General features: G+C 45.7%; 1 protein-coding gene across 2 annotated transcripts; it reads left to right on the plus strand.

Moving 5' to 3' along the window:
* Positions 1 to 3,387: 3,387 nt before the first annotated feature.
* LOC100192785 (5-formyltetrahydrofolate cyclo-ligase1) lies at positions 3,388 to 10,016 on the plus strand. 2 transcript variants are annotated; one of them, NM_001358553.1, is made up of 7 exons: positions 3,396 to 3,837; positions 4,561 to 4,651; positions 5,600 to 5,826; positions 6,102 to 6,177; positions 9,133 to 9,258; positions 9,338 to 9,511; positions 9,844 to 10,014. In NM_001358553.1, the coding sequence occupies exons 1-6, from the start codon at positions 3,493 to 3,495 to the stop codon at positions 9,502 to 9,504; spliced, it is 1,032 nt and encodes a 343-aa protein (NP_001345482.1). In that variant the 5' UTR covers positions 3,396 to 3,492; the 3' UTR covers positions 9,505 to 9,511; positions 9,844 to 10,014. The 2 variants fall into 2 exon arrangements, with proteins under 2 accessions (XP_008661373.1, NP_001345482.1); XM_008663151.3 differs by having other exon boundaries at positions 3,388 to 3,837; positions 9,338 to 10,016.
* The last annotated feature ends 14,582 nt before the right edge of the window (positions 10,017 to 24,598 follow it).

The following is a 24,598-nucleotide window of genomic DNA, read 5'->3' on the forward strand; positions in this document are numbered from 1 at the left end:
GGGGACGTCTCCCTTCTATCTTTCCTGAGGCTGCTTGTCCTTCCGGAAGATGGCTTCGACCGCCTCCTGACCAGAGGCGAACTTGGTGGCTATGTCCATCAATTCGCTCGCCTTGGTGGGAGTCTTGCATCCCAGTTTGCTTACCAGGTCCCGACAAGTGGTGCCGGCGAGGAATGCTCCGATGACGTCCGAGTCGGTGATGTTAGGTAACTCGGTGCACTGCTTTGAAAACCGTCGGATGTACTCTCGCAGGGATTCCCCTGGCTGCTGGCGGCAGCTCCGGAGATCCCACGAGTTCCCAGGGCGCACGTACGTACCTTGGAAATTTCCAGCAAAGGCCTTGACTAGGTCGTCCCAGTCGAAGATCTGCGCAGGAGGCAGATGCTCCAGCCAGGCCCGGGCAGCGTCGGAGAGGAAAAGGGGGAGGTTGCGGATGATGAGGTTGTCGTCGTTCGTCCCTCCCAACTGGCACGCCAGCCGGTAATCCACGAGCCACAACTCCAGCCTCGTCTCCCCTGAGTACTTGGTAATGGTAGTCGGGGCTCGGAACCGGGCCGAGAACAGCGCCCGTCGTATGGCCGGCTGAAAAGACCCGCGGACCTGGTGGTTCGGGCGAGGGGCTCCGATCCTCCTCACTGTCGTAGCATCCCCCGCGCCTGGGGTGGTAGCCTCGGCGCACCTTCTCCTCGAGGCGGGCTCGACGGTCGCGGCGGTGTTGCTCGTCGCCGAGGCGATCCCGGGCGATAGGTGTGGCATCGTCAATGATACGACACTAGACGTCCCGGGCCCGATGACGCGCTCCTCCGGCGAGTGCTCGGCCCGCCCATTCCTGCTCGATGTTTTGTCGGAGCTGCACAAGTCGCCCCGTTTCTTCGTCGAGCTTGGCCTACATCTCGCGGAGTTGCTCGAGATGTGTGCCCTGACCCCCCGCAGGGACTCGAACCACAACTAGCTCCCGCAGGATCTCAACGCGAGACGCAGGCACAGGGGCGTCGTCATTTCCTGGCATGCCGAGGTGGTTGTCTTCGTCGTGTTCTCCCTGATCGATGTGGAAACACTCGCGATTTGGGTCGTAACCCTCGTCGTCAAAGCTGTGGCCATCGTCGGAGTAGCCAGAGAGGCAGTGGTCACATGCGGACATGAAGTCTCGCACGACACTGGGATCATGGAGTCCGGAGAAATCCCAACTGAAGTCGGGGTCGTCCTCTTCCTCGGAACCCGCGGGCCCGGAGGTTGAGACGACCGTCAACAGGTCCCAAGTTGACCACATATGGTACCCCGGAAGGTCAGGATATGCCCTTGCGAAAACGCTCGCCGAAGTAGGGTCGCTCGGTGGATCGAAGCTGAATCTAAAAGGAACAGGATGGGAAACGGATGGTACCTCTTGGTTGATGGACGGTGGTGAAGTCGCATCGGGGATGGAATGCGCCGTTATCTCAAGTGCGAGACTAATGCCCGACAAGTCCCTCGCAAGGGTGCTGGCGTCATTAGTCCGCCTGGGGTTGGCACGTTGCTGGGAAGCGACACCCGTCATTGTCCCAGGTGCGAGGATAACACCCGACATGTCTCCGACAGGGGTGCCGGCGTCGTCGACTCGCTCTGGTCCGACAGCCGACGAGGTGCCGCCTCTTGCCTGGCCATGGTTGCTCCGTCTCCTCCTCCTCCGGCGAGGAGGGTGGCGGGGCAAACCCGGGTGTTCCTCTTCCGCCACGGGGAGATGTTGTCGACGAGATCGCCTCCGCCGGGCGAGCCGACGACCGTCGTTGTTGTCGTGTTGCGGGGGGAGGAGTACCATGTCGTAGCTGCCGTCGAGGGACATGAACTCGAGACTCCCAAAGCGGAGCACCGTCCCGGGCCGAAGAGGTTGCTGAAGATTATCCATCTGGAACTCAACGGGAAAGTATTGTCAACACGCAGCCGAACCCCTACCTGGCGCGCCAACTGTCGGCGTTTTGGACCCGCGTGGACCCTCAACCGACTAGTGAATTTGATGTTGCGTGTCCCTGCCCAGATGGGTTGATGCAAGATGAAACACGAGAGGGGGGATGAGGCTTATATTATCTTGCACCGGGGTGCTCGTAGTAGGGGTTACAAGCTTCGTGGGAGAGGGTTTGACCTTGGAGCGAGCCGTCTGAGTTGGCCTCCTTTTGCGTCCACCCCTCCTCCCCTCGAAGGCCCTGGGCATCCCCTTTTATAAATACAAGGAGATGACCCAGCTGTACATATGAGGTGTAGCTATGTGCTAACGTGGCAGGTGGAGAAGTGCTTGAGCCCTGTAGAAGCGTAGCTGACGGTGCGGTCCTGGGTCCTGCTGACGTTTCTTTGCCTTCGTAGAGAGTTGAGAACAATCGACGTCATGGACGCAGGCAGAGAACCATCATTACCTGTTGCCGGAGTAATCTAGATGGGACACCAGTCTTGTTCCTTCGTAGCCTGATGCAACTAGATAGGGGTAGGGTAATGATGTATCCCCTGTGGCGTAGTCGGGCCGAGGTCGGGCGAGGCGGTGACTTCTCCTGAGGCCGAGGCTGAGGTCGGGCGAGGTTGTGACTCCTCCTGAGGCCGAGGCTGAGGCCTGGGGTCGGGCGAGGCGGAGACCTTCTCCCGAGGGCGAGGCTGAGGCCGAGGCCTGGGGTCGGGCGAGGCGGAGCTCCCTGTTGCACCCGAGACTGAACTCGGGGGAGGTTGTGACTTACTGTCGTTAGTTTTACCCTGGTGGTTGGCACAGTAGTCGGAACAGGGTGAATAGTGTTGTTTTCCTGTCAGAACGATCAGTAAAGGGGCGAAGTGACTGCGGTCAATTCGACCTTGCCAACTGAGACGCGTGTGTCAGAATAAGGTGTCAGGTGATCCCCGCATTGAATGCGCATGCGATACGGTCGATGGTAAGGCGATTTGGTCGAGGTTGTTGTACGACAAAGTTTGTCCGAGCTTGGCCTCGAACGAGCCGGGGGTGCGCCCACTGCCTGAGGAGGCTCTCGGGCGAGGCGTGAATCCGTCCGGGACTACTGTTCTTGCTCGAGGTCGGGCTCGGACGAGACGAGATCGCGTCCCTTGGTAGATGAGGCTTTAACTTTGAGCTGTGCTTACCAGTCTTTACGGCCTGTTTTGAAGATGTTTTCCAGCCGTGCTTAAGAGTATTGGGGGTACCCCTAATTACGGTACCCAACAATAATAGTACTTACAATTAATTATTTATTGTATATATTTAACAAATGATACTAGTTTCTATTATTCGAGACTGAATCAAAATTATGAGTCTATTAGAGTTCGGTTCCTAAAATTATTTTGAAAATTTTGATTCTTATTTTTTTCAGATCCTAAAATTTCACAAACTCTGAATTATCCAAATAGACCGAACCCTACGTGCGGGAACGTTTCGTTCCGGTGAAACCCGCTCTCCCGTTTTCTATAATTGCGAAAATATCCCGAATCCGTGGCTTCCCTTCCCTGGCGCGCGAGTGACGAGCGTGCGCAGAAGCTAGCCAAGCGATGCCGCTCCTCTTCCCCGCCACGCCGCCGCTACCGCTGTGCCGCGCCGCGCGCGTCTCACGCCGCGCCACGGCCTCCGTGGCGTCCGCGGCCAGGAGCTCGTCGTCGTCCTCGGCCTCGTTCGACGCGGCCGCCTTCGAGGCCGAGCGGCTGCGCCTGGACGCCGCGGCGCGGGCCGGGATGGAGTCCACCGCCGCGGCAGCGGAGGCCGGCCCGCGGGCCTGGAAGTGGGCGATACGGAAGCGGGTGTGGGACGCGCTCGAGGCTGAGGGCATCGCGCGGGACCCGCGCCCCGTCCACCACCGCATCCCCAACTTCGACGGCGCCCCCGCCGCCGCAGACGCGGTACGCCGTACGCGCGCTCGCCCTCGTTCTCTCGCCCGCCCGTTCTGCGCCCTCCTACCTAAGCCGACAGCAAGTTTCTCCGGAAGGAATCGGAGCTGAATGGCGGCCCACCTTTCGTCTGATGTGAAATTATGCCGACAGCAAATATGCAAGTTAGGCTGTTAGTGTTAGCCTTATAAGCGAAATTATGTCAAATCAAATTGTGTTTCAGTTAGAGTGTTATGTGGAACCCTGCATTGCATTTGACCAATCCGATCAGGCACCTGAGTGTTTGGTCTGCATGCTTCATAAGGTGGTGCACTGGTGCTGGTGCATGGTGAGTTCACCCCATGAATTTTGGTGAAATTAACTCATTCCTCATGCATATACTAATTATTAACTTGTGAGGAATGATATTGTGATGGATCAAACAATTCCACGAATTCTATTCCACAAACCAAGCAAAAAAATAATGAGTAAGAAGATGGACCGTCTCATTCTTCAAACCAAACACACCCAAATGTTTTGGTTTCTCTAATCCAAATTGAGGGCTCAAAACATTGCTCTCTTATCATCTGTAGGAGCAAGAAATTATGATTGTGCGATTAAGTTATCGCTTCTGCTGCACTTATTGATCATTCATTACATAATTTGTAACATCAACTCTTGTTTCTATTCCTGTTGTTTTGTAAATTGTTTCGCGTGCTCATCATTAACACCTGCAACGTTTCGAACTGTCACCAGTTGGGGAGGCTTGACATATTTCAGAAGTCCCATTGTGTAAAGGTCAATCCTGACACACCTCAGAAGCAAGTTCGGTTCTTAACATTGTCAGGTCTGTACCTATAATTGCTACAATTTATAATGGCCTAATCGTGTCTACGTATTATTTGTGGCAGCAGCATATTAGCATGTGCATAGACTTTGTCAGCACATATAAAAAAAATTAAAACTCTGGTGCATCTAGTTCCTAGATTGGCTAAAACAAGTAGCTGTCAGTATCATCAACCTTTCTTGAAGATAGCTTGTTTATTTCTTCTCAAATGCGCAGGAGAGTGCGAGCCATTTATTGAACAGGAAAGAGTATCCAAGTGTACAACACCACTCACACAAGACAGTAGGTCCTAGAAAAGGTTTCAAATGTCCCTATAGCCCTGACTCCCTGAGTGCGCACTGTAAGGCTCCCTCCTCTGCTGTTCACACCAGCAAGCTTGTGCTCAGAGAAAAATTACCAAAGAGTTAAGTCTTCCTCTATGCTGTTTGTCCACCATCTTGATTGCATGGCACCACCATCATGGAAGCTAACTCTGTCAGTTTGAAAATCTAGTGCTTTTAAGACCAATTTTTGCAGAATAAGTAACCACACCTGCACCTCCCTTGAAGTTGCGCCAGGTTACTGTAGTTGCTTTTCTGGTGTAAGGTCGTATGATCAAGCGTGCTCTGAATTAGTCAGTGGAGCATGATATACTAGGTCGATTCATGCTTATTGCTGCATAGTTAATTTCTCGTTGTAATGCACCAGTATGTAATTGTATCATTCTGTTTCCTGATTAACTTCATAAGTTAATAGCACTTGATCTCTCAATGAATTTCATGCTGCAAACCAAAGCATATACTGGTTGGTTAGTGTTTCAGGTTTTCTGTACATTTTTTCTAGCTTTCGATCAGATGTACCCATTCTATTAAGGACAAACACTGCAATCATGCTAAACTTCTTGCCTGAGAATTTGAAAATGATTTGTTTGCTTCTCCTTTTGATTCGGTGCTACTTTTTGTCATCTAGGTGATAAAAAGCTGTTGACTCCGCAACCTCGGCTAAGGACAGGATTTTTCTCAGTTATGGACTCTCAGATGATACCTGTTGGGTGCATTCCTGAAGCATGCACTTCTGTTGGTGCAGCTAAATATGGGAGGCCAATTGGTTTAGATGAAAGCCTTAAGGTGGATTTGATTGTGATTGGGTCAGTGGCAGTTGATCCAAGTTCAGGAGCACGGTTAGGGAAGGGAGAGGTAACCGTTTGCTTTATGTATATATAGTTGAAAATTGAAATCAAGTTGATATTGTTGTTTCTTTCTACATCTGAATAGAATTAGTTAGTAGAGTGCACCAAAGAAGTTTCCACAGTTTCACCTTTTTTTACATTGCTTTAGCAGAAAATAAACTATACCAAATTGATGGTCTTGTTGTTGAGTCAACACTGCTTTTAAAATGGAAAAGTATGCTTATAACAAAATTAAAGTCTTCTTATTCCACATCCATAACTGTTTGTGAACTTCAACTTCAGGGATTTGCAGAGCTGGAATATGGAATGCTTCGCTATATGGGAGCTATAGATGATTCAACCATGATAGTAACTACTGGTGAGTTCTCTGTTTTGATTTTTCTGGTTGCCTGTTTTTAAAGACGGGTCAGATTTGTTCAGTGATTCTTATGACTGATATACAGAATCTGTTCCTACCTTATTGTTCTTGACCTCGAGTAACAACTGTTTTAGCCTATATCTAAGCAAAGCTTGAAATAAGTGAATTTAGTGAATTTAATCTATGCATGCATTTGCTGTGGCCCAGGTTGCCATGGGCTGAGCCAGCCCACAGGTGATGACAGCAGCAACTGCGACTTCTGCTGCCATGCCTGCCTTGTGGGCATGCCAGGAGGCACCGTAGGGCTGTTGGAACTGGACCACCAACACACGGCGCGCCTGCCGGATTGTCCGCACACATGGCACACCCGCTGTCATGGGCATCATAGGGAGCGAGACGCAACAGCCAGGCTAGGATAAGGCTAGAGAATAAGATTGAGATGAGCTGGGATAAGGCTAGAGAATAGGATTGGGATGAGAGAATCGTGGAGAGTTGGTTAGCATCAGATAAGTCCAAGAAAGTAGGAGTTAGTTGAGAGTTTGTAGGAGAAGTTGGTTAGCCATAGGGCTATTTATAAGTCGCATGGCAACAGGGAATAAATCAAGCAAGATCATTAACAAACCAATCTCTCTCCCTTGCAATGACCCTCTTAAGCGCCTAGGGCTGCTACCCTAGAACCAAGCCTGCGGCAGAGGGGTATAACCTCGCCGGAGAAGACAGTTATCCCCATGGACCAAAGGTCCATGACACCTGGTATCAGCTCCAGGTTATCCTCACCACCACCAGCCGCCCATCCCTCACCACCACCAGCCGCCGCACCATCTGCTGCCGCAACGCCCTCCCACCCGCCCTCTCCAACTCTAGATGCATTCACTCGGCTCGAAGAGAAGTGGGACCAATTCGTTGTGATGTTCCACCGCTACAAGGAGAAGACAGAGAAGGAACTCCAAGCAGCGGTGCGGATTCAGGCGGCAGCGCGAGGGTTCCTGGCACGCCGCCAGGTACAGTCCCTTCGTGGGGAGAAGCACCTTGTTGTGGCCTCCAGGGCCACCCCATGGCCGTCATCACATGAGCAGGCCGTGGTGCGCCTGCAAGCCGCAGTGCGTGGCTTCCTTGTTAGGCGGGCGGTGCAGAAGCTGCACTTGCTGATCAGCTCATCGCTGCACCAACTCGCAGCCTGCGCGCCCAACCACCAGGTCTCGTCTATACTTTTTGAACCCCCTGCAGAAGTCAAGATCTGGGTATGCAATCCCCCTGCACGGCCAAAGAGGGTCGTCTCCTTCATTCGGGCAACTGCCTTGGTGCTGGACAGACCCAACATAAGAACGGGCTGGTTCCTCCTTCACCTTTCATCTAATGTGAAGTCCGCAGTTCAGCTCTTTCCTTGGGATCCAGGAGGACAGGAGGACATAACTACAGTTCAAATTTATATTTTAGTTCCATAATTATTTTATATTTTCGTCTTAAATAATAAAGGTAAGCCGAGATGTAAAAGGCTTAACCTTAAGTCGTGTCAGGTAAGTCTATGGCAGCTCGAGGACGAGCTGGTCCTCAAGGGAGGGGGAGATGTCATGGGCATCATAGAGAGCGAGACGCAACAGCCAGGCTAGGATAAGGCTAGAGAATAAGATTGAGATGAGCTGGGATAAGGCTAGAGAATAGGATTGGGATGAGAGAATCGTGGAGAGTTGGTTAGCATCAGATAAGTCCAAGAAAGTAGGAGTTAGTTGAGAGTTTGTAGGAGAAGTTGGTTAGCCATAGGGCTATTTATAAGTCGCATGGCAACAGGGAATAAATCAAGCAAGATCATTAACAAACCAATCTCTCTCCCTTGCAATGACCCTCTTAAGCGTCTAGGGCTGCTACCCTAGAATCAAGCCTGCGGCAGAGGGGTATAACCTCGCCGGAGAAGACAGCTATCCCTATGGACCGAAGGTCCATGACACCCGCACACACACCCAGGCCGTCGGGTCGCGACATACGCGCCCGAACGCACAACAACGGGTTTTAGGTCTGTTGAGCCAGCACTCCTCCAAAAAGGTAGCCCATTAGGGGGTTGTACTCTCAACCATATAAACCATGCTTGCTCACCCACAACACACAATGTGGGACTATTCCCAATGAGGGCGGCAGCCAACGTCATTTCCTACTATCAATTCAATGAACATATTTGACTTGAGGTGGAAGGGCAGTCAGCTGCCTCTCTAGGGCGTGCGTCATGATGGCATGGCAACACCTGCTGCCACCCTGGCTTCTAACACATCTCATCTTTTTTCTGAATTGGAGAACCGGTGGTGTTTTTTTTTGTTATTAGATGGATTTGGAATTGCTTGTTGCATGGCCTAGAAATGACCTTGCTGCGCTACGCCAACCTCTTCAAAGGTCCGCTGTCTGACCTTGTTATCAAGGCTCTGGTGGCACACAGTGGCCTCAACAGACCAGCCATGTCGGGGCAGATGTGACATAGAGCTTCCTTGCACCATCTGTGCTGCTAGAGGACAGAGGACTAAATGATGACACGACATGAGATGCAGTACATCTGTACATGATCTTATTAGAAGCGTCATTGTCTGCTTGCAGAAAACCAAGGCTTGATGGATGTCAGGGCCTTTGGCTGTTGTTCACCGTGGGAAGTCAGAGCTGTTCTTTGCTGCTTGTGATCAGCTCGGCAATGAGGACATGCGGTAGGCGCCGTTAGTTTGCGTGTTACCTCTATGTGTACATGGGTTGCCGTGGGTTAGTTGTCAGGGGCCCAGGGCTATTATGTTCTAGTTTTCTGAGTTTCTTTCAGTGTTTTGATATGTGCCTCTAAGGTTTTCAGGCCCGGTTTCCCTTATAAACTAGGCCAATTCTATCCTTCTTGATTGAAATGCAGAGCTCCTACCGTTACGTTCAAAAAGGTATTTAGTTTGTGCTAGCCACTAACATAAATGCCAACTATTTCTATGCTTACAGTGCATGACAAGCAGTTAGTTGATGACATTCCAGTGGAGAAGCTGCTAGTTCATGATGTGCCAGTTGACATTATCTGCACCCCTACTCAGGTCATCTTCACGAAGACTACGATCCCAAAGCCACAAGGTTCGGAGATTTTTGTGTGCAGTGATTTCCTCTACGAATTAGTCTTATGTGACCAAATATTGGAGAATTTTATATGCAGGGATTTACTGGGAAAAGTTATCTCCAGAAAAATTGGGCCAAATCCGAATTCTAAGAGAGCTGAAGCAACGTATAGAGCAAGAGACAGGAACTATGCTTCCTTGTGGACCTTCGGAGAAGCTACCGCCAACAGCTCAGAGAAAGCAGAGGTGGCAGCGGCGACGATGAGACTTTTGTATGCTTCTCTTAACTGTTTCTTTTACTCAATAAAGAGCTATGTGCACCCTTTTCTTTCTTAGGGCAAATCAAGGTCACAATTCAAAACTGCTAGCATTAGACTATAGGAACATTACCAGATGTAATAGAAATGCCAAAAAAAACTTTGTTTGCACTTAAGAGGCAATGAGGATAGATAGTATAGCTCTTTCCACACATATTTAATTTCTTTGCAAGTATGAAGTTCCATTTGGAAAGTGGTACTTAAAATTTGTATCTTGGATGTAGCCGTTAGTTGAAATTTGAAACATATTTTACAGATTTATAACAGTAAAATACTGCTTTTTTCAGAAATGACTGCCCCGTGCGTTGCGACGGCTTACAACAATACCCATGTAAACTATCCACCAAAAAAATTTCAATATTTTTTGTTTATTGTCTCCGCTCTCCGTGTAATATTTTTTTTTGATTTGGCTAACTGGTGTTATTATTTACTCTATCCAATATATCTTGTTACAACACAACCAATGAAATGAGCGATTAGAAGAGAGTTCACAACGACTGACTGAACGAACAAATATTATAAAATGATATAATTCCACCATACAAAGACCAAATAAGAAAAAATTTGTAAGCTCAAGTTTCTAAAATAAGTCACATGAACTCAAACTTATAAAAAAGATAAATCAAAATATGGAGTGATTACTAAAGTCAGACATCAATAAAACTGGATGCGCTCTATATAAATTATGCTACTTCGTAACAATTACTAATATTTAAAACCAACAAATAACCTTTTATTTTACTGTTAGTGTGACAAATCATTGTTGCTCCATCCAATTCAGCAACCTCAAACACCATGAAGTTCATTGCGTCAATGTGGTCTCAGAAACGACCTAATGGTTGCAAGAGCCAAGAACGTCGTGCCGTGCTTGGGTTGTAGCCTCGGACGTAGTGCTGGTCCGGCCCGACACGATTATATTTTTTTATTTTACAAAAAACGTATATACATATGTATAGTTTATATTCAATATTAAAAACATCTGAGCACGATGTTCTACTGGTTACGCAGCTTTACCTAGTGTCTTCTACCATTCTTTCATCAGGGCATGGTTTCGAACCTTACCTGCTGCACCGTTTTTAAACATTTTACGATGATTTAATCAAATGGGCCGATGAGCTGGCCCGACACAGTAAGCAGACCGGCATGACGTGCCTGGGTTGCACCGTTTTTTTTAACATTTTACGCTGATTTAATCAAATAGGCCGACGGGCTAACGGGCACAGTCCGCAGACCGGCATGACGTGCCTGAGCCAGAGTTGTGGGCCAGGCGTTTGGCCCGTGCAGGGCCGCCGTTTGTCCATATATAGGCGTGCAACAGATTAATTTGAAATAGCTGTGAGGGGTTATTTGTAAAAAAATGACGTGAGACGACCGTTGAAACTGATGCTTTAAGTATAGTATAGATTTGGGGGGAACTACTGGATTCGATCTTGACAGCATAGCAACGAACCTTGGAAAGCCTCGCATGCTAAAATACAGGATCTTTTGAACGAATTACATAATTGAGTATTGTTACCATGAATTTCAAAATTACATAATTGAGTATTGTTACCATGAATTTGTATTTTTTTCTAATTATCATTGAAACAAATAAATCCCTCAGATATATTGATTGACCTTAATTGAGTTTGTAAACCCTATGCTGCAAAAGTACACATATGAGCTAGGTCACTTGTTCACTAGCCTGCATGGCTGCATATGTCATGTGCACTTGAGCCAAACTGTTGGCAAGTACATTGCATAAAAATCTAGTGCAGGTATCAGCCACCAGGCGGCTTGGATGATTAGTTTATTTATCTGTTGTTTAACTTCGTTAGTTGCTGTCTTTTAGAATTCCAGCCATTTTTTAATTCCAACCATTTTTTGTTCTTTACGTTAATGTAGTAGGGCAGTAGGCATCCAATAGCAGTTGGTTTCCTTTATTTTTCTTTTCTCAAAGAAGATAGAGTAACCTCCAGTGATATTTTATGGCATGCTACTTTTTGGGCTTTTGTGCCTCACTCTGAAGTCTGAACAGACATGTACTAGGGGTAGAATTCATTATCGCAGCATTATCTCACATCCACTGAAAATGCTTAAATCGACTTCGCCAATCAATCAGGACTGGATTCATTTATTTCAGTTCATACTACCATAGTGACAACAATTAATATAAAAAGCTTAAAATTGTTTAAAAGCTTAAATCTACTTCGCCAATCAATCAGGACTGAAAATGCTTAAAATTGTTGTAGGATTAAAAGCTTTTGTTGCAATCAAAACATAAGGAGTCATGAAAAATTCTCAAAATTTATAGTTATACTCCATTATTTACTTTATCAATATATTAAATTTTAAGTTCTAGGCCAACCTAAGTTAAGAGATATAAAAAGAGAAAAAATATGTTTTATTTTTTATATCTCTAATTACATCTATAATTTTTTGATAATATTTTATATCTTTTGATAGTTTGGTTGCACGATAATTATACTAAAAACTTAATTGCACCATATTTTCTGTGTATATTGTGAGAGCTATGTAACTATCGTGTTTTACCATTGTTGCTTTGCCTACCTAGTTGTATATAGGGGTGAGAATGGTCGAAAAAACCCTCTCACCGTTTCATCCGTAAATTTTTTTGTTCGGTCGGAATTGAAAAACAGAAAAGTTGGAAGCGGATTATGACCGGTAAATTTCGGTGTCGGTGTTTTAAACCAGTTCCGACAAGTAAATTTGTTTGTACGCGTTTTGGATCCGGATGGTGTGCTTAGTGGCCACAAGATTTATCCCGTCTTCGGTGGGTCACACTGTTGACACCTTGTTGCTCAATACTCGTAGTAGGGGGTTACAAACGGACGAGAGAGGGAAGCTGAAAGAGAAATAGGGTAAAACCTTCTCCTAAATGATTTTGGTGGTTGAATTGTCCAACACAAATATTTGGACTAACTAGTTTGCTCTAGATTATAAGTTCTACAGGTACCAAAGTTTCAACACAAACCAATAAAAGTCCAAGATAGGGTTCAAAAACAAATGAGCAAAAGAAACCGAAGGCTGCCCTGGTCTGGCGCACCGGACTGTGCGGTGCACCACCGGACAGTGTTTGATGCACCAGGGTGGATCAACTCGAACTTGCCACCTTCGGGTTTCTGGAAAAGCCACTCCGCTATAATTCACCGGACTGTCCGGTGTGCCACGCGGAGCAATGGCTACAGCGCAACGGTCGACTCCAACGGAAACCTGAAAAGCGCTATATTACGCGGACAGTGCGCGCAGAGTCAGAGCAGGCGTCAGAAGGCGCACCGGACAGTGAACAGTGACTGTCCGGTGCACCACCAGACTGTCCGGTGGACCAGGCTAACAGAGCTCCAACGGTCGAACCCTAACGGTTGGGTGACGTGGCTGGCGCACCGGACAGTGTTCGGTGGCGCACCGGACTGTCCGATGCGCCCATTGACAGACAGTCTCCCCAACGACCATTTTGGTGGTTGGGGCTATAAATACCCCCCAACCACCACACTTCAAGGCATCCAAGTTTTTCAACCATTGCATTCAATACAAGAGCTGTAGACTTCACTCCAAGACACAAAACAAAAGATCAAATCCTCTCCAAGTCCCAAACTCATTCCAAAGACTTAGTAGCTTGTGAGAGAGAGACATTTGTGTTCATTTGAGTTCTTGTCGCTTGGATCACTTTTGTTTTTCCTCCAATCTTGTTCTCAAGCAACTTGTAATCAAGCAAGAGACACCAAGTTGTGGTGGTCCTTGTAAGGGGTCTAAGTGACCCGTTGATTAAGGAGAAAAGCTCACTCGGTTTAGGTGACCGTTTGAGAGAGGGAAAGGGTTGAAAGAGACCCGGTCTTTGTGACCACCTCAACGGGGAGTAGGTTTGCAAGAACCGAACCTCGGTAAAACAAATCACCGTGTCATCCGCTTTCATTTGTTTGTGATTTGTTTTCACCCTCTCTTTCGGACTCGACTTTATTTCTAACGATAACCCCGGCTTGTAGTTGTGCTTAAATTTTATAAATTTTAGATTTGCCTATTCACCCCTCTAGGCGACTTTTAATTGGTATCAGAGCCCGATACTTCATTAGAGTCTAACCACTCGAAGTGATGTCGGGAACATCCGCCAAGAGAGAGATCGGGACCGGCGGCGACAAGTCCGCAAGCTCGGGGAGAACACACTCGAGGGAGTCCGGCCACAAGCACAAGAAGGAATCCTCTTCCTTCATCAAGACACAACAGAAAGGTGACAAGAAGAAGAAGATGAAGAAAGTGGTCTACTACGAGACTGACTCTTCGTTATCTTCCACCTCCGGCTCTGAATCGGCATCCGCCACTTCTAAGCGCCATGAACGCAAGAAGTATAGTAAGATGCCCCTCCGCTATCCTCGCATTTTCAAACGCACTCCATTACTTTCCATCCCATTAGGCAAATCACCGGTTTTTTACGGTGAAGACTATTCTATGTGGAGTGATAAAATGAGGCATCATCTAACATCACTCCACAAAAGCATATGTGATATTGTTGAGTATAGAGCACAGGTACCGAAGTAAGGGGACAAGGACTACGATTTGGAGGAGGTCGACCAAATCCGGCACTTCAACTCCCAAGTCACTACTATACTTCTCGCCTCTCTAAGTCGAGAGGAGTATAATAAGGTGCAAGGATTGAAGAGTGCCAAAGAGATTTGGGACGTGCTCAAGACCGCGCACGAAGGAGATGAGGTGACCAAGATCACCAAGCGGGAAACGATCGAAGGGGAGCTCGGTCGATTCATGCTCAACCAAGGGGAGGAGCCACAAGCCATGTACAACCGGCTCAAGACCTTGGTGAATCAAGTGCGCAACCTCGGGAGCACAAAATGGGATGACCATGAAATGGTCAATGTTATTCTAAGATCACTCATTTTTATTAACCCTACACAAGTTCAATTAATTCGTGGTGATCCTAGATACAAACTAATGTCTCCCGAGTAGGTTATAGAAAAGTTTGTGAGCTTTGAATTGATGATCAAAGGCTCCAAACAAATCATCGAGCGAAGCGCCACCTCCACACTCGAGGTACAACCCATCGCATTCAAAGCGACGGAGGAGAAGAAAGAAGAGTCTACGTCAAGTAGGCTCCCCATCGACGCCTCCAAGCTCGACAACGAGGAGATGACGCTCATCATCAAGAGCTTCCGTCATATCCTCAAGAAAAGGAGGGGGAAAGATTACAAGCCCCGCTCCAAGAAAGTTTGCTACAAATGTGGTAAGCCCGGTCATTTTATTGCTAAATATCCATTATCAAGTGATAGTGACAGGGGCGACGACAAGAGGGGTAAGAAGAAGGAGAAGAGGTACTACAAGAAGAAGGTCGGCGTGCCCATGTGTGTCGGGAATGGGACTCCGATGAGAGCTCCACCGACTCCTCCTTTGACGAGGACGCCGCCAACATCGCTGTCACCAAAGGCCTCCTCTTCCCCAACGTCGGCCACAAGTGTCTCATGGTAAAGGACGAGAAAAAGGAAGAAGATAAAATCTAGAGCTTCTACTAAATATGCAACATCTAGTGATGAGGCTAGCTCTAGTGATGATGAGGATGACTTGCTCACTCTTTTTGCCAACCTAAACATGCAACAAAAAGAAAAATTGAATGAATTAATTAGTGCTATTCATGAGAAGGATGAACTCTTGGATAGCCAAGATGACTTTCTTATTAAGGAAAACAAGAAGCATGTTAAGGTTAAAAATGCTTATACTCAGGAGATAGAAAAAAGTAAAAAATTGACTAGTGAGCTTAGCATTTACCATGATACTATTTCCAACCTTAGAAATGAGAATGCTAAATTAATTTCTAAGGTTGAGAAGTTAAATGTTTGTAATGATTCTCTTGTCAACCTCAAAAATGATAATGATAGTTTGAATTCTAAAATTGACAAGTTGAATGAATCACTTTCTAGCCTTAAGATTGAGAATGATAATTTAATTGCCAAGGCTAAGGATTTAAATGTTTTCAATGATTTTATTTTCAATCTTAGAAATGAGAATGCCATGTTACATGCTAAGATTGATGAATTAAATGCTTGCAAACCCTCTACATCTATTGTTAGCCATGTTTCCATTTGTACTAGATGTAGAGACGTTAATGTTGATGCTATCCATGATCACCTAGTTTTAATTAAACAACAAAATAATCACATAGCTCAACTTAGTGCTAAAATTAATGAGCATGACTTAGAAAATTAAAAATTTAAATTTGCTAGAAGTATGCTCTATAGTGGGAGATGCCCTGGTATTAAGGATGGTATTGGCTTCCAACAGGGAGGCAATGTCAAGCTTAATGCCCCTAAGAAATTGTCTAACTTTGTTAAGGGCAAAACTCCTATGATTCAGGATAACGAGGGGTATATTTTATATCCTGCTGGTTATCCCGAACATAAGATTTGGAGAATTCATTCTAGGAAGTCTCACTCTGTCTCTCATCATGCTTTTATGTATAAGAGTGAGACATCTAGTTCAAGACAATCCACTCATGTTAAATTGTCTAAAAAGAAAACTCCTATTGCATCAAATGAACCTAATGTTTCATTTAAGATTTTTAATGCTTCTTATGTTTTAACTAACAAATCAGGCAAAGTAGTTGCCAAATATATTGGGGGCAAACACAAAGGCTCCAAGACTTGTGTTTGAGTACCCAAGGTGCTTGTTTCTAATGTCAAAGGACCCAAGACTGTTTGGTTACCTAAAAACAAGGCCTAAACTTGTTTTGTACGTTTATGCATCCCGGGGCTCAAGTTGGATTATTGATAGCGGGTGCACAAACCACATGACTGGGGAGAAAAGGATGTTCTCCTTCTACGAGAAAAATGATGATCCCCAAAGAGCTATCACATTCGGGGATGGAAATTAAGGTTTGGTCAAAAGACTTGGTAAAATTGCTATATCACCTGACCATTCTATTTCCAATGTTTTTCTTGTAGATTCTTTAGATTACAATTTGCTTTCTGTTTCTTAATTGTGCAAAATGGGTTACAACTTTCTTTTTACGAATATAGGTGTTACTGTCTTTAGAAGAAGTGATGATTCAGTAGCATTTAAGGGTGTATTAGAGGTCAGCTATACTTAGTTGATTTTAATAGAGCTGAACTCGATACTTGCTTAATTGCTAAGACTAATATGGGTTGGCTCTAGCATCGCCGACTAGCCCACGTTGGGATGAAGAATCTTCACAAGCTTCTAAAGGGATAACACATTTTGGGACTAACCAATGTTCATTGAGAAAGACAGGGTTTGTAGCGCATGTCAAGCAGGGAAGCAAGTTGGTGTTCATCATCCACACAAGAACATCATGACGACCGACAGGCCGCTTGAGCTACTCCACATGGATCTATTCGTCCCGATTGCTTACATAAGCATCAGCGGGAGTAAGTATTGTCTTGTAATTGTGGATGATTATTCTCGCTTCACTTGGGTGTTCTTTTTGCAAGATAAATCTCAAACCCAAGAGACCTTAAAGGGATTCTTGAGACGGGCTCAAAATGAGTTCGGCTTAAGGATCAAAAAAATTAGAAGCGATAATGGGACGGAGTTCAAGAACTCTCAAATTAAAGGCTTTCTTGAGGACGAGGGCATCAAACATGAGTTATCTTCTCCTTACACACCACAACAAAATGGTGTAGTGGAGAGGAAGAATAGAACTCTACTTGACATGGCGAGGACCATGCTTGATGAGTACAAGACTTCGTACCGGTTTTGGGTGGAAGCAATCAACACCGCGTGCTACGCCATCAACCGACTCTACCTTCACCGAATCCTCAAGAAGACATCATATGAACTACTAACCGGTAAAAAGTCCAATGTTTCATATTTTAGAGTCTTTGGTAGCAAATGCTTTATTCTTGTCAAAAGAGGTAGAAAATCTAAATTTGCTCATAAGGCTATAGAAGGCTTTTTACTTGGTTATGACTCAAACATAAGGATATATAGAGTCTTTAACAAGTCCACTGGACTAGTTGAAGTTTCTTGTGACATTGTGTTTGATGAGACTAATGGCTCTCAAGTAGAGCAAGTTGATCTTGATGAGCTAGATGATGAAGAGGCTCTATGCGTCGCGCTAAGGAACATGTCTATTGGTGATGTGTGTCCCAAGGAATTCGAAGAGCCCATTTAAGCACAAGATCAACCGTCATCTTCCATGCAAGCATCTCCACCAAACCAAGATGAGGACCAAGCTCAAGATGATGAAAATGAAGATCAAGAAGAGCCACCTCAAGAGGAGGACAATGATCAAGGAGGAGATGTCAATGATCAAGACAAGGAAGATGATTAGGGTCCAAGACCGTCCCACCTAAGAGTCCACCAAGCGATACAACGAGATCACCTAGTGAACTCCATTCTCGGTGACATTCATAAGGGGGTAACCACTCGATCTCGTGTCGCTGATTTTTGTGAACATCACTCTTTTGTGTCTTCTATTGAGCCATACAGGGTGGAAGACACATTAAGAGATTCGGATTGGGTGTTGGCAATGCAAGAGGAACTCAACAACTTCACGAGGAATGAGGTATGACATCTTGTTCCACGTCCTTACCAAAATGTTGTAGGAACCAATTGGGTCTTCCGCAACAAGCAAGATGAGCATGGTGTGGTGACAAGGAACAAAGCTCGACTTGTATCCAAGGGATATTCACAAGTCGAAGGTTTGGATTTCGGTGAAACCTATGCACCCGTAGCTAAGCTTGAGTCAATTCGTATATTACTTGCCTATGCTACTTACCATGGCTTTAAGCTTTACCAAATGGACGTGAAAAGTGTCTTCCTCAATGGACCAATCAATGAAGAAGTCTATGTTGAACAACCTCCCGGCTTTGAAGATAGTGAGTACTGTTGGGGGCCTTTGGCTTCCGAAGGTCCTCAAAAACATGATTTGACAATGTTTTCCAAGTGAAATATGTGAACAGGTACCTTCAGAATCGGGTTATGAGTATACAAGAGTACGGTCAGGACGAAGCTTGAGTGAGACGAAAGGCGATTATGACGAAGGATAAGATGATCACGAAGCTATGCACAGAAAAGCTTCGGCATGACAGCAGAAAATAGGAACCGACTTAAAGATGAAAAGGCAAATTAGACCCCGAAGAATTACTATAGAGTTATTGATAAATGTAAAGGGCATTAATGTAATTCTACACGGGCTGCGTCCCTTGCCTATAAATAGATGAACAGTACTCCCGTACTGGGGGGCTGACTTGGCATTCGCTTTTTGCATCACATGTTGTACCTTTACTTTCCGTCAAACCGAAGGTACATTTATAATTTGTTATTCTGAATATGATAATGAAAATAAAAATAAATTGATGATAATATTTATATTATTCTTCATATTTCGTGTATGAATTCTTCCTTATCATCTATTGTGCTTACGAAGGTTTTTTCCTTCATAACCTTCGTCTGGAATTCATTATATCCGAAGGGATTTAATGTCTTGAAGGACGAATGACTTTAATATTTAACACATTTTATGTTGCCTTGTTCTTAACTCTTAGCATTTGAGAACAAGTCCCCAACATTGGCGCACACCTCCGGTGAACTCACGTCCATTTTTTTAGTTTTGAACACCTTCGGCAAGCATCACCTTCGTCATGCCGCCGAAGAAAGCTTCAGCCACAGGGGCTGCCACACTGTAGCCGCTGGATCCCAATCAGGATGTCCTTTCTCTTAGGGAGGCCCGAAGCCAGAAGAGGAAGGCCACCAGTCCAACGCCTCCGGAGGACGACTTGAATCAAGAAATCCAAAACTTGGAGATGCTCCATCAACAGATCCAACAGAAGAAGGAAAAGATGGCTCGTCTAGCTGACCTACAAAGGCAGATAGACGAAGCCTCTGAAGAAGTTCGTCATCTTGCTCAAGATGACCAGAACCGAAGGCCTCCGCGCAGAGAGCTTCATCAGGAGGGCTTCTACAACGAGGACGAATGGTATGAAGATTTCCATCATGGAAATTTTGCTTTTGATGATACTTCTCCTCTGTCAACAGAACTACAGGCTACACCTTGGCCCCAGTCTTACAAGCCACCCCAGCTCCCCATGTACGACGGTCATTCAGACCCGAAGCAATTCTTGATGAGGTATGAAGCAACCATATCTTCGTATGGTGGCAATACTGCAGTCATGGCAAAGTCTTTCGTCATGGCTGTCAAGAGTGTTACACAAACCTGGTACTCCTCTCTTCGGCCAGGAACAATCACCTCATGGCAAAAGCTGAAGGATATGTTGATAACCAGCTTCCAAGGGTTTCAAACGAAGCCGGTCACTGCTCAAGCTTTATTCCAGTGCACCCAGGACCACGAAGAATACCTTCAGGCGTATGTCCGAAGGTTCCTGCGTCTGAGGGCACAGGCACCAACAGTGCCCAATGAAATTGTCATTGAGGCCATGATTAAGGGGCTTCGGCCGGGACCTTCAGCTCAGTACTTTGCTAGGAAGCCTCCTCAAACTTTGGAGAAGCTGCTCCAGAAGATGGACGAGTATATTCGAGCTGATAATGACTTCCGCCAAAGAAGGGAGGAAGCATACAGGTTCTCTGAAATGACGAGGGGCTTCGGAGGAAGATTCCATCCGAGGCACGTCAGGTCAATTCACAACTCTACTCAGAGTGATGATAGAGGGAGTCAACAGCAAAGGCCACATTACTCCTCGCAAGCTTCGGGGCAGCAGCAAAGCTCTTTCCGGCCACCAGCTCCAAGGGGCAGAGGCGCCAAGTGCTTCGGAGTAAGATTTGGAGATCAGCCAAGGAAAATTTACTGTCTATTCTGTGGTGAGGACAAGGGCCATACCACCAAGATGTGCCATGTTACCATCCAGAAGCAAAAGAAGATAGCAGAAGCTGCAGCACAACAGAGTCAGCCGAAGCAAGTCATGCATACTGCTTCGTACCATTCGCCTTACATTCCAGAATATGTAGGCAACCACCCTGCAGCTTCTGTTGCTTCGGCAAGCCAACCCCAAGCATCTTGGCAACAGCCTCCACCTCCACCACCAACGCAACGAGGCCAACAGCCAGAAGGAAGTCAGCACACTCACCTTCAGCGGGACTTCAGAGAAGAGTCCGAAGCTCGCACAGTCAATAGCACTGTGCCAGAGTCGAAGCATATTTACTGACAAATATCCTACCCCGACAACAGCTTTTCGTATTCAGTATTACTTTCTTTTTAATAAGGAACACTTATGAAAGGCTTAAGTGCTTTTTGTCGTTTTTAATCTCTTGTAACAATTTCGCTTTTTACCACAATGAAAATATATCTTCTTCATATGCTTAAGTTGCTGAAGCATAAGAATTTATGGTGGCAAGGAGGACCTTCAAATTATCAAAAAATTATTCTAAAGGAATGCAATGTAAATTCTTCAAAGCAGCAAAAAGTCGTTCCTAAGGGAGCGCAGTGTAAGTTTTCTGCTCAAAAGTCGTTCCGAAGGGAATGCAGAGCTTACAGCGAAAAATAAACGCTGATTCCGCTGAAAGTAAAAGGCGAATAAGCTCCTAAGGGAGGCTTACATCGAAAAATAAACGCTGATTCCGTTGAAAGTAAAAGGCGAAGAAGCTCCTAAGGGAGGCTTACAGCAAAAAATAAACGATGATTCCGCTGAAAGTAAAAGACGAAGAAGCTCCTAAGGGAGGCTTACAGCGAAAAATAAGCGCTGATTCCGCTGAAGTAAAAGGCGAAGAAGCTCCTAAGGGAGGCTTGCAGTGAAAAAATGTCAACCTTCGGCAAATATCACTTTGCATAACATCACATCGTTACATCATTTGCATAGCATAACATCATACATCATATTGCATCAACAACGCAAGAAGGGGATCTCGGTATTGATATTCGAAGATTGTTTTGAAGAAATAGTGACAAGGCACAAAAATAGCTATTGAAGAGTTATACCTTCGTCAAACTCTGAAACGGAAAGATCTATTGATTATTGATTTTACGAGGATTGGATACTGATTTTATGAGAACACGAGTATTATTTACGAAGCATGAAAAGAAGGGAAGATGTTTTTTCGCCGAAGTCTCAAAAAACGGTATGTATATGATGTTTCATGCATCGTAAAGAATAGAACTATAAACAACTAATATATTACATTCAAAGTTACAAAATATTACACATGTTTCTCAACAAACTTTACATTCTAAACGTTTTTGCAGCAGCATCTAATCTTCCCTTAGAACTACTTCTGCAGCTTCATTTAGCAGTTGATCAACAACCTTATCCATGATGGCTTCGACCATTTTTCTAATTTCGTCATCCCCCTTCGCGTGGGGGCCCGCAGATGGCTCAGCAGGTTCTGAGGGAGGAGAAGATACGGCTATATTACTATTACAAACCGTAAACAAGTTCGAAATCAAAAAAAATTACAACAGAGCCAAAAACCACTAGTTAGTACCTATTTGCCCTTCGAGCTCTGCACTTTTTTCAGCGGCCTCTGCTACTTTTCTAGCGTCATGGATGCCTTTTTCGCTTTTTCGTATAATTTCTTGGGCCATTTCCCGGCCACCGTTGTCCCAGATGTCGGTGAAAAATTTTCCACCGACCAGGCTCGCTTCGACCGAGGGGTCTTTTATATCTTCGGAGGATAAGGCGGCTTCGGATTGTGCCAAAAATTTCACATACTCACAACCTTTCCTCTCCAAAATGGTAGCAATCCCCCTGGCACTCGAAATGGCACATATGTCTCCGTGGCTATTCAAAATTTCTTCAAAGGCCTCAGCTTCGTGGCTGATCCATTCGATTGGGCCTTCAGGGTCACCCCTTATGAAGTTCTCTTCACTTGAAAAAGCGCCAACGCTGGCGAAGCTGATTTTTACTTTCTTAGGACATTCTATTGACTTTTCATAGCATCTTTTCCTAGATGCACAAAGCTCTTCAACACTTTTTTCTAAATGGTTTTCCCATTGTTCACTGATTTCCCGTTTTGTTTCTTCAAGTGTGTGTTCCTCTTTAGCTCTGGCTAGTTGTTTTCGGAGATCTTCAATTTCATGCCTCTGAGCCTCAGCTTGAACTTTAAAAGTAACTTCGTCTTCTTTTATTCTATTTATCAATGAATGCAATATTTTATCTTTTTCGAGACCTTCGTTTCTTAGTTCAATTACTTTGGAACGAAGGTTGCTCAGGGCCATAACACATCCTTCATCCTCGACATCTTTTTGGGCCCTGAGGGCATTACTAAGTATAAGGCCCTGCAAAGAAAAATGTGTGTGCGTCAATAAACTTAAGCAAACGAAAAATTTTGGTTTCAAGAAAAAATACAAAAACCTCATTTTTTGCACCTTTAAGCTATTATACGCCAAGCTGTCGGCTAGATCGTTTTTTGACAGCACAGAGAACCCGTCTTCTAGTATTGGGAATCCGAAGCTCTTGCTCATCTCCCGACAGACAGAAATCTCCTTGCTGTCAGGGAGACAATACAAAAAGTCTTCTTCTCCACTGCCGTTGAAAATCAACGCCCCTTTGGATATTTCAATTTTTGGGCGTAAAACTGGGCCTCTTGCTTTTCTTTTTCAGAAAATTTTTTCCCCGAAGCATGACGTAAAATATAATCGAAGGCTTCGAAAGAAGCTTCGGGGGCGGCAGTACCAGTTTCTTTAGCCGAAATTTATCTGTTATTTCTGTTTCTTCGGCTTCCAAGGATTTCATCTTGGTGGGCTCTAAAGGTCTAGCTTCAGTCTCAAATTGATGTTTTGAAACTTCGGCATCAGGTGCTTCAATATGCACTTCAGAAGATTCAACAATTTTCTTCGGAGTTGTGATTGAAGACTTTATTGTCTCCAAAACATCCATCACATTAACCATCCTTTTTCTTTTGGGGGTCACTGCTGGCCCCTTTTGGCTTGTTGCTGCCTCAATTTTTGCTGAGGGACTTAGAACTTCCGATGTCTTTGGTTCTTCAGCTCTCGGTTCTTCTATTTTTTCTGTCGCCGGCACTTCGGCCGGCCCTTCAATAGTCGGCAGGGGGGTTGATTCTTTAGCTTCGGTGGCCGAAGAGGTCTCACCGACAAACTCAGGCACTGTGGCCGGTTCAATTTAACGTGGTCGGTGTGTGAGAACCTTTACCCTTTTCCTCTTCGGCGTCGGTGAAAGGGAAATGTGCCCTTGGGTCATTTCTAAGTGTTTTGGTGATTTAATATCCAACACAAGTGCCTAAGTGTTGATCTAAGCAAAGTGATGGACAAAGTACAAATCAAGTCAAAAGGTATGTTTCTAGACTTAGTACATTGTTTTATGGACTAATGTATTGTGTCTAAGTGCTGGAAACAGGAGAAAACAAATTGGAGAGAGATAGCTCTGTTTCAGCCAAAGTCATCTCGGTCTGGGTGCACCGGACTGTCCGGTGGTGCACCGGACAGTGTCCGGTGCGCCAGGCTGGCTCAGGCGAACTGGCTGCTCTCTGGAAGAAATTAACGGCGTACGACTATAATTCACCGGACTGTCCGGTGTGCACCGGACAGTGTCCGGTGAGCCAACGGTCGGCCGGGCCAACGGTCGGCCGCGCGATCCGCGCGAGACACGTGGCCGAGCCAACGGTCGGGAGGGGGCACCAGACTGTCTGGTGTGCACCGGACAGTGTCCGGTGCGCCAACGGCTCCCAGACGCCAACTGTCGGCTTCGCCAAATAAGGAAGGAGATTCGCACCGGACTGTCCGATGGTGCACCGGACTGTCCGGTGCGCCAAGCGACAGAAGGCAAGATCAGCCTTCCTGGAATGTTCTCAACGGCTCCTAGCTGCCTTGAGGCTATAAAAGGGACCCCTAGGCGCATGGAGTAGAACACCAAGTATACTCAAAGCATTCCTAAGCACCAAGACTTCGATTCCACTCATTTGTTTCTTCGTGATAGCATCTAGAGCTCTCGTTGAGTTGTGAACTCGTCGGGTTGTGTTGCGAGCTCTTGTTGCGACTTGTGTGCGTGTTGACATTCTGATTTTGTGTCTTGTGTGCGTTGCTCATCCCTCCCTTACTCTGTGCTTCTTTGTGAACTTCAAGTGTAACGGCGAGAGGCTCCAAGTTGTGGAGATTCCTCGTGAACGGGATTAAGA

The sequence above is a fragment of the Zea mays genome, chromosome 10 (assembly GCF_902167145.1).
Source record: "Zea mays cultivar B73 chromosome 10, Zm-B73-REFERENCE-NAM-5.0, whole genome shotgun sequence".
Taxonomy (NCBI): domain Eukaryota; kingdom Viridiplantae; phylum Streptophyta; class Magnoliopsida; order Poales; family Poaceae; genus Zea; species Zea mays.

Excerpts from the sequence above, each read along its gene's own strand:
- LOC100192785 (XM_008663151.3), top strand. The coding sequence starts at position 3,493 with ATGCCGCTCCTCTTCCCCGCCACGCCGCCGCTACCGCTGTGCCGCGCC. Across the intron at positions 5,827-6,101 it reads CACGGTTAGGGAAGGGAGAG|GGATTTGCAGAGCTGGAATA; the intron begins GTAACCGTTTGC and ends CTTCAACTTCAG. Across the intron at positions 6,178-9,132 it reads AACCATGATAGTAACTACTG|TGCATGACAAGCAGTTAGTT; the intron begins GTGAGTTCTCTG and ends CTATGCTTACAG.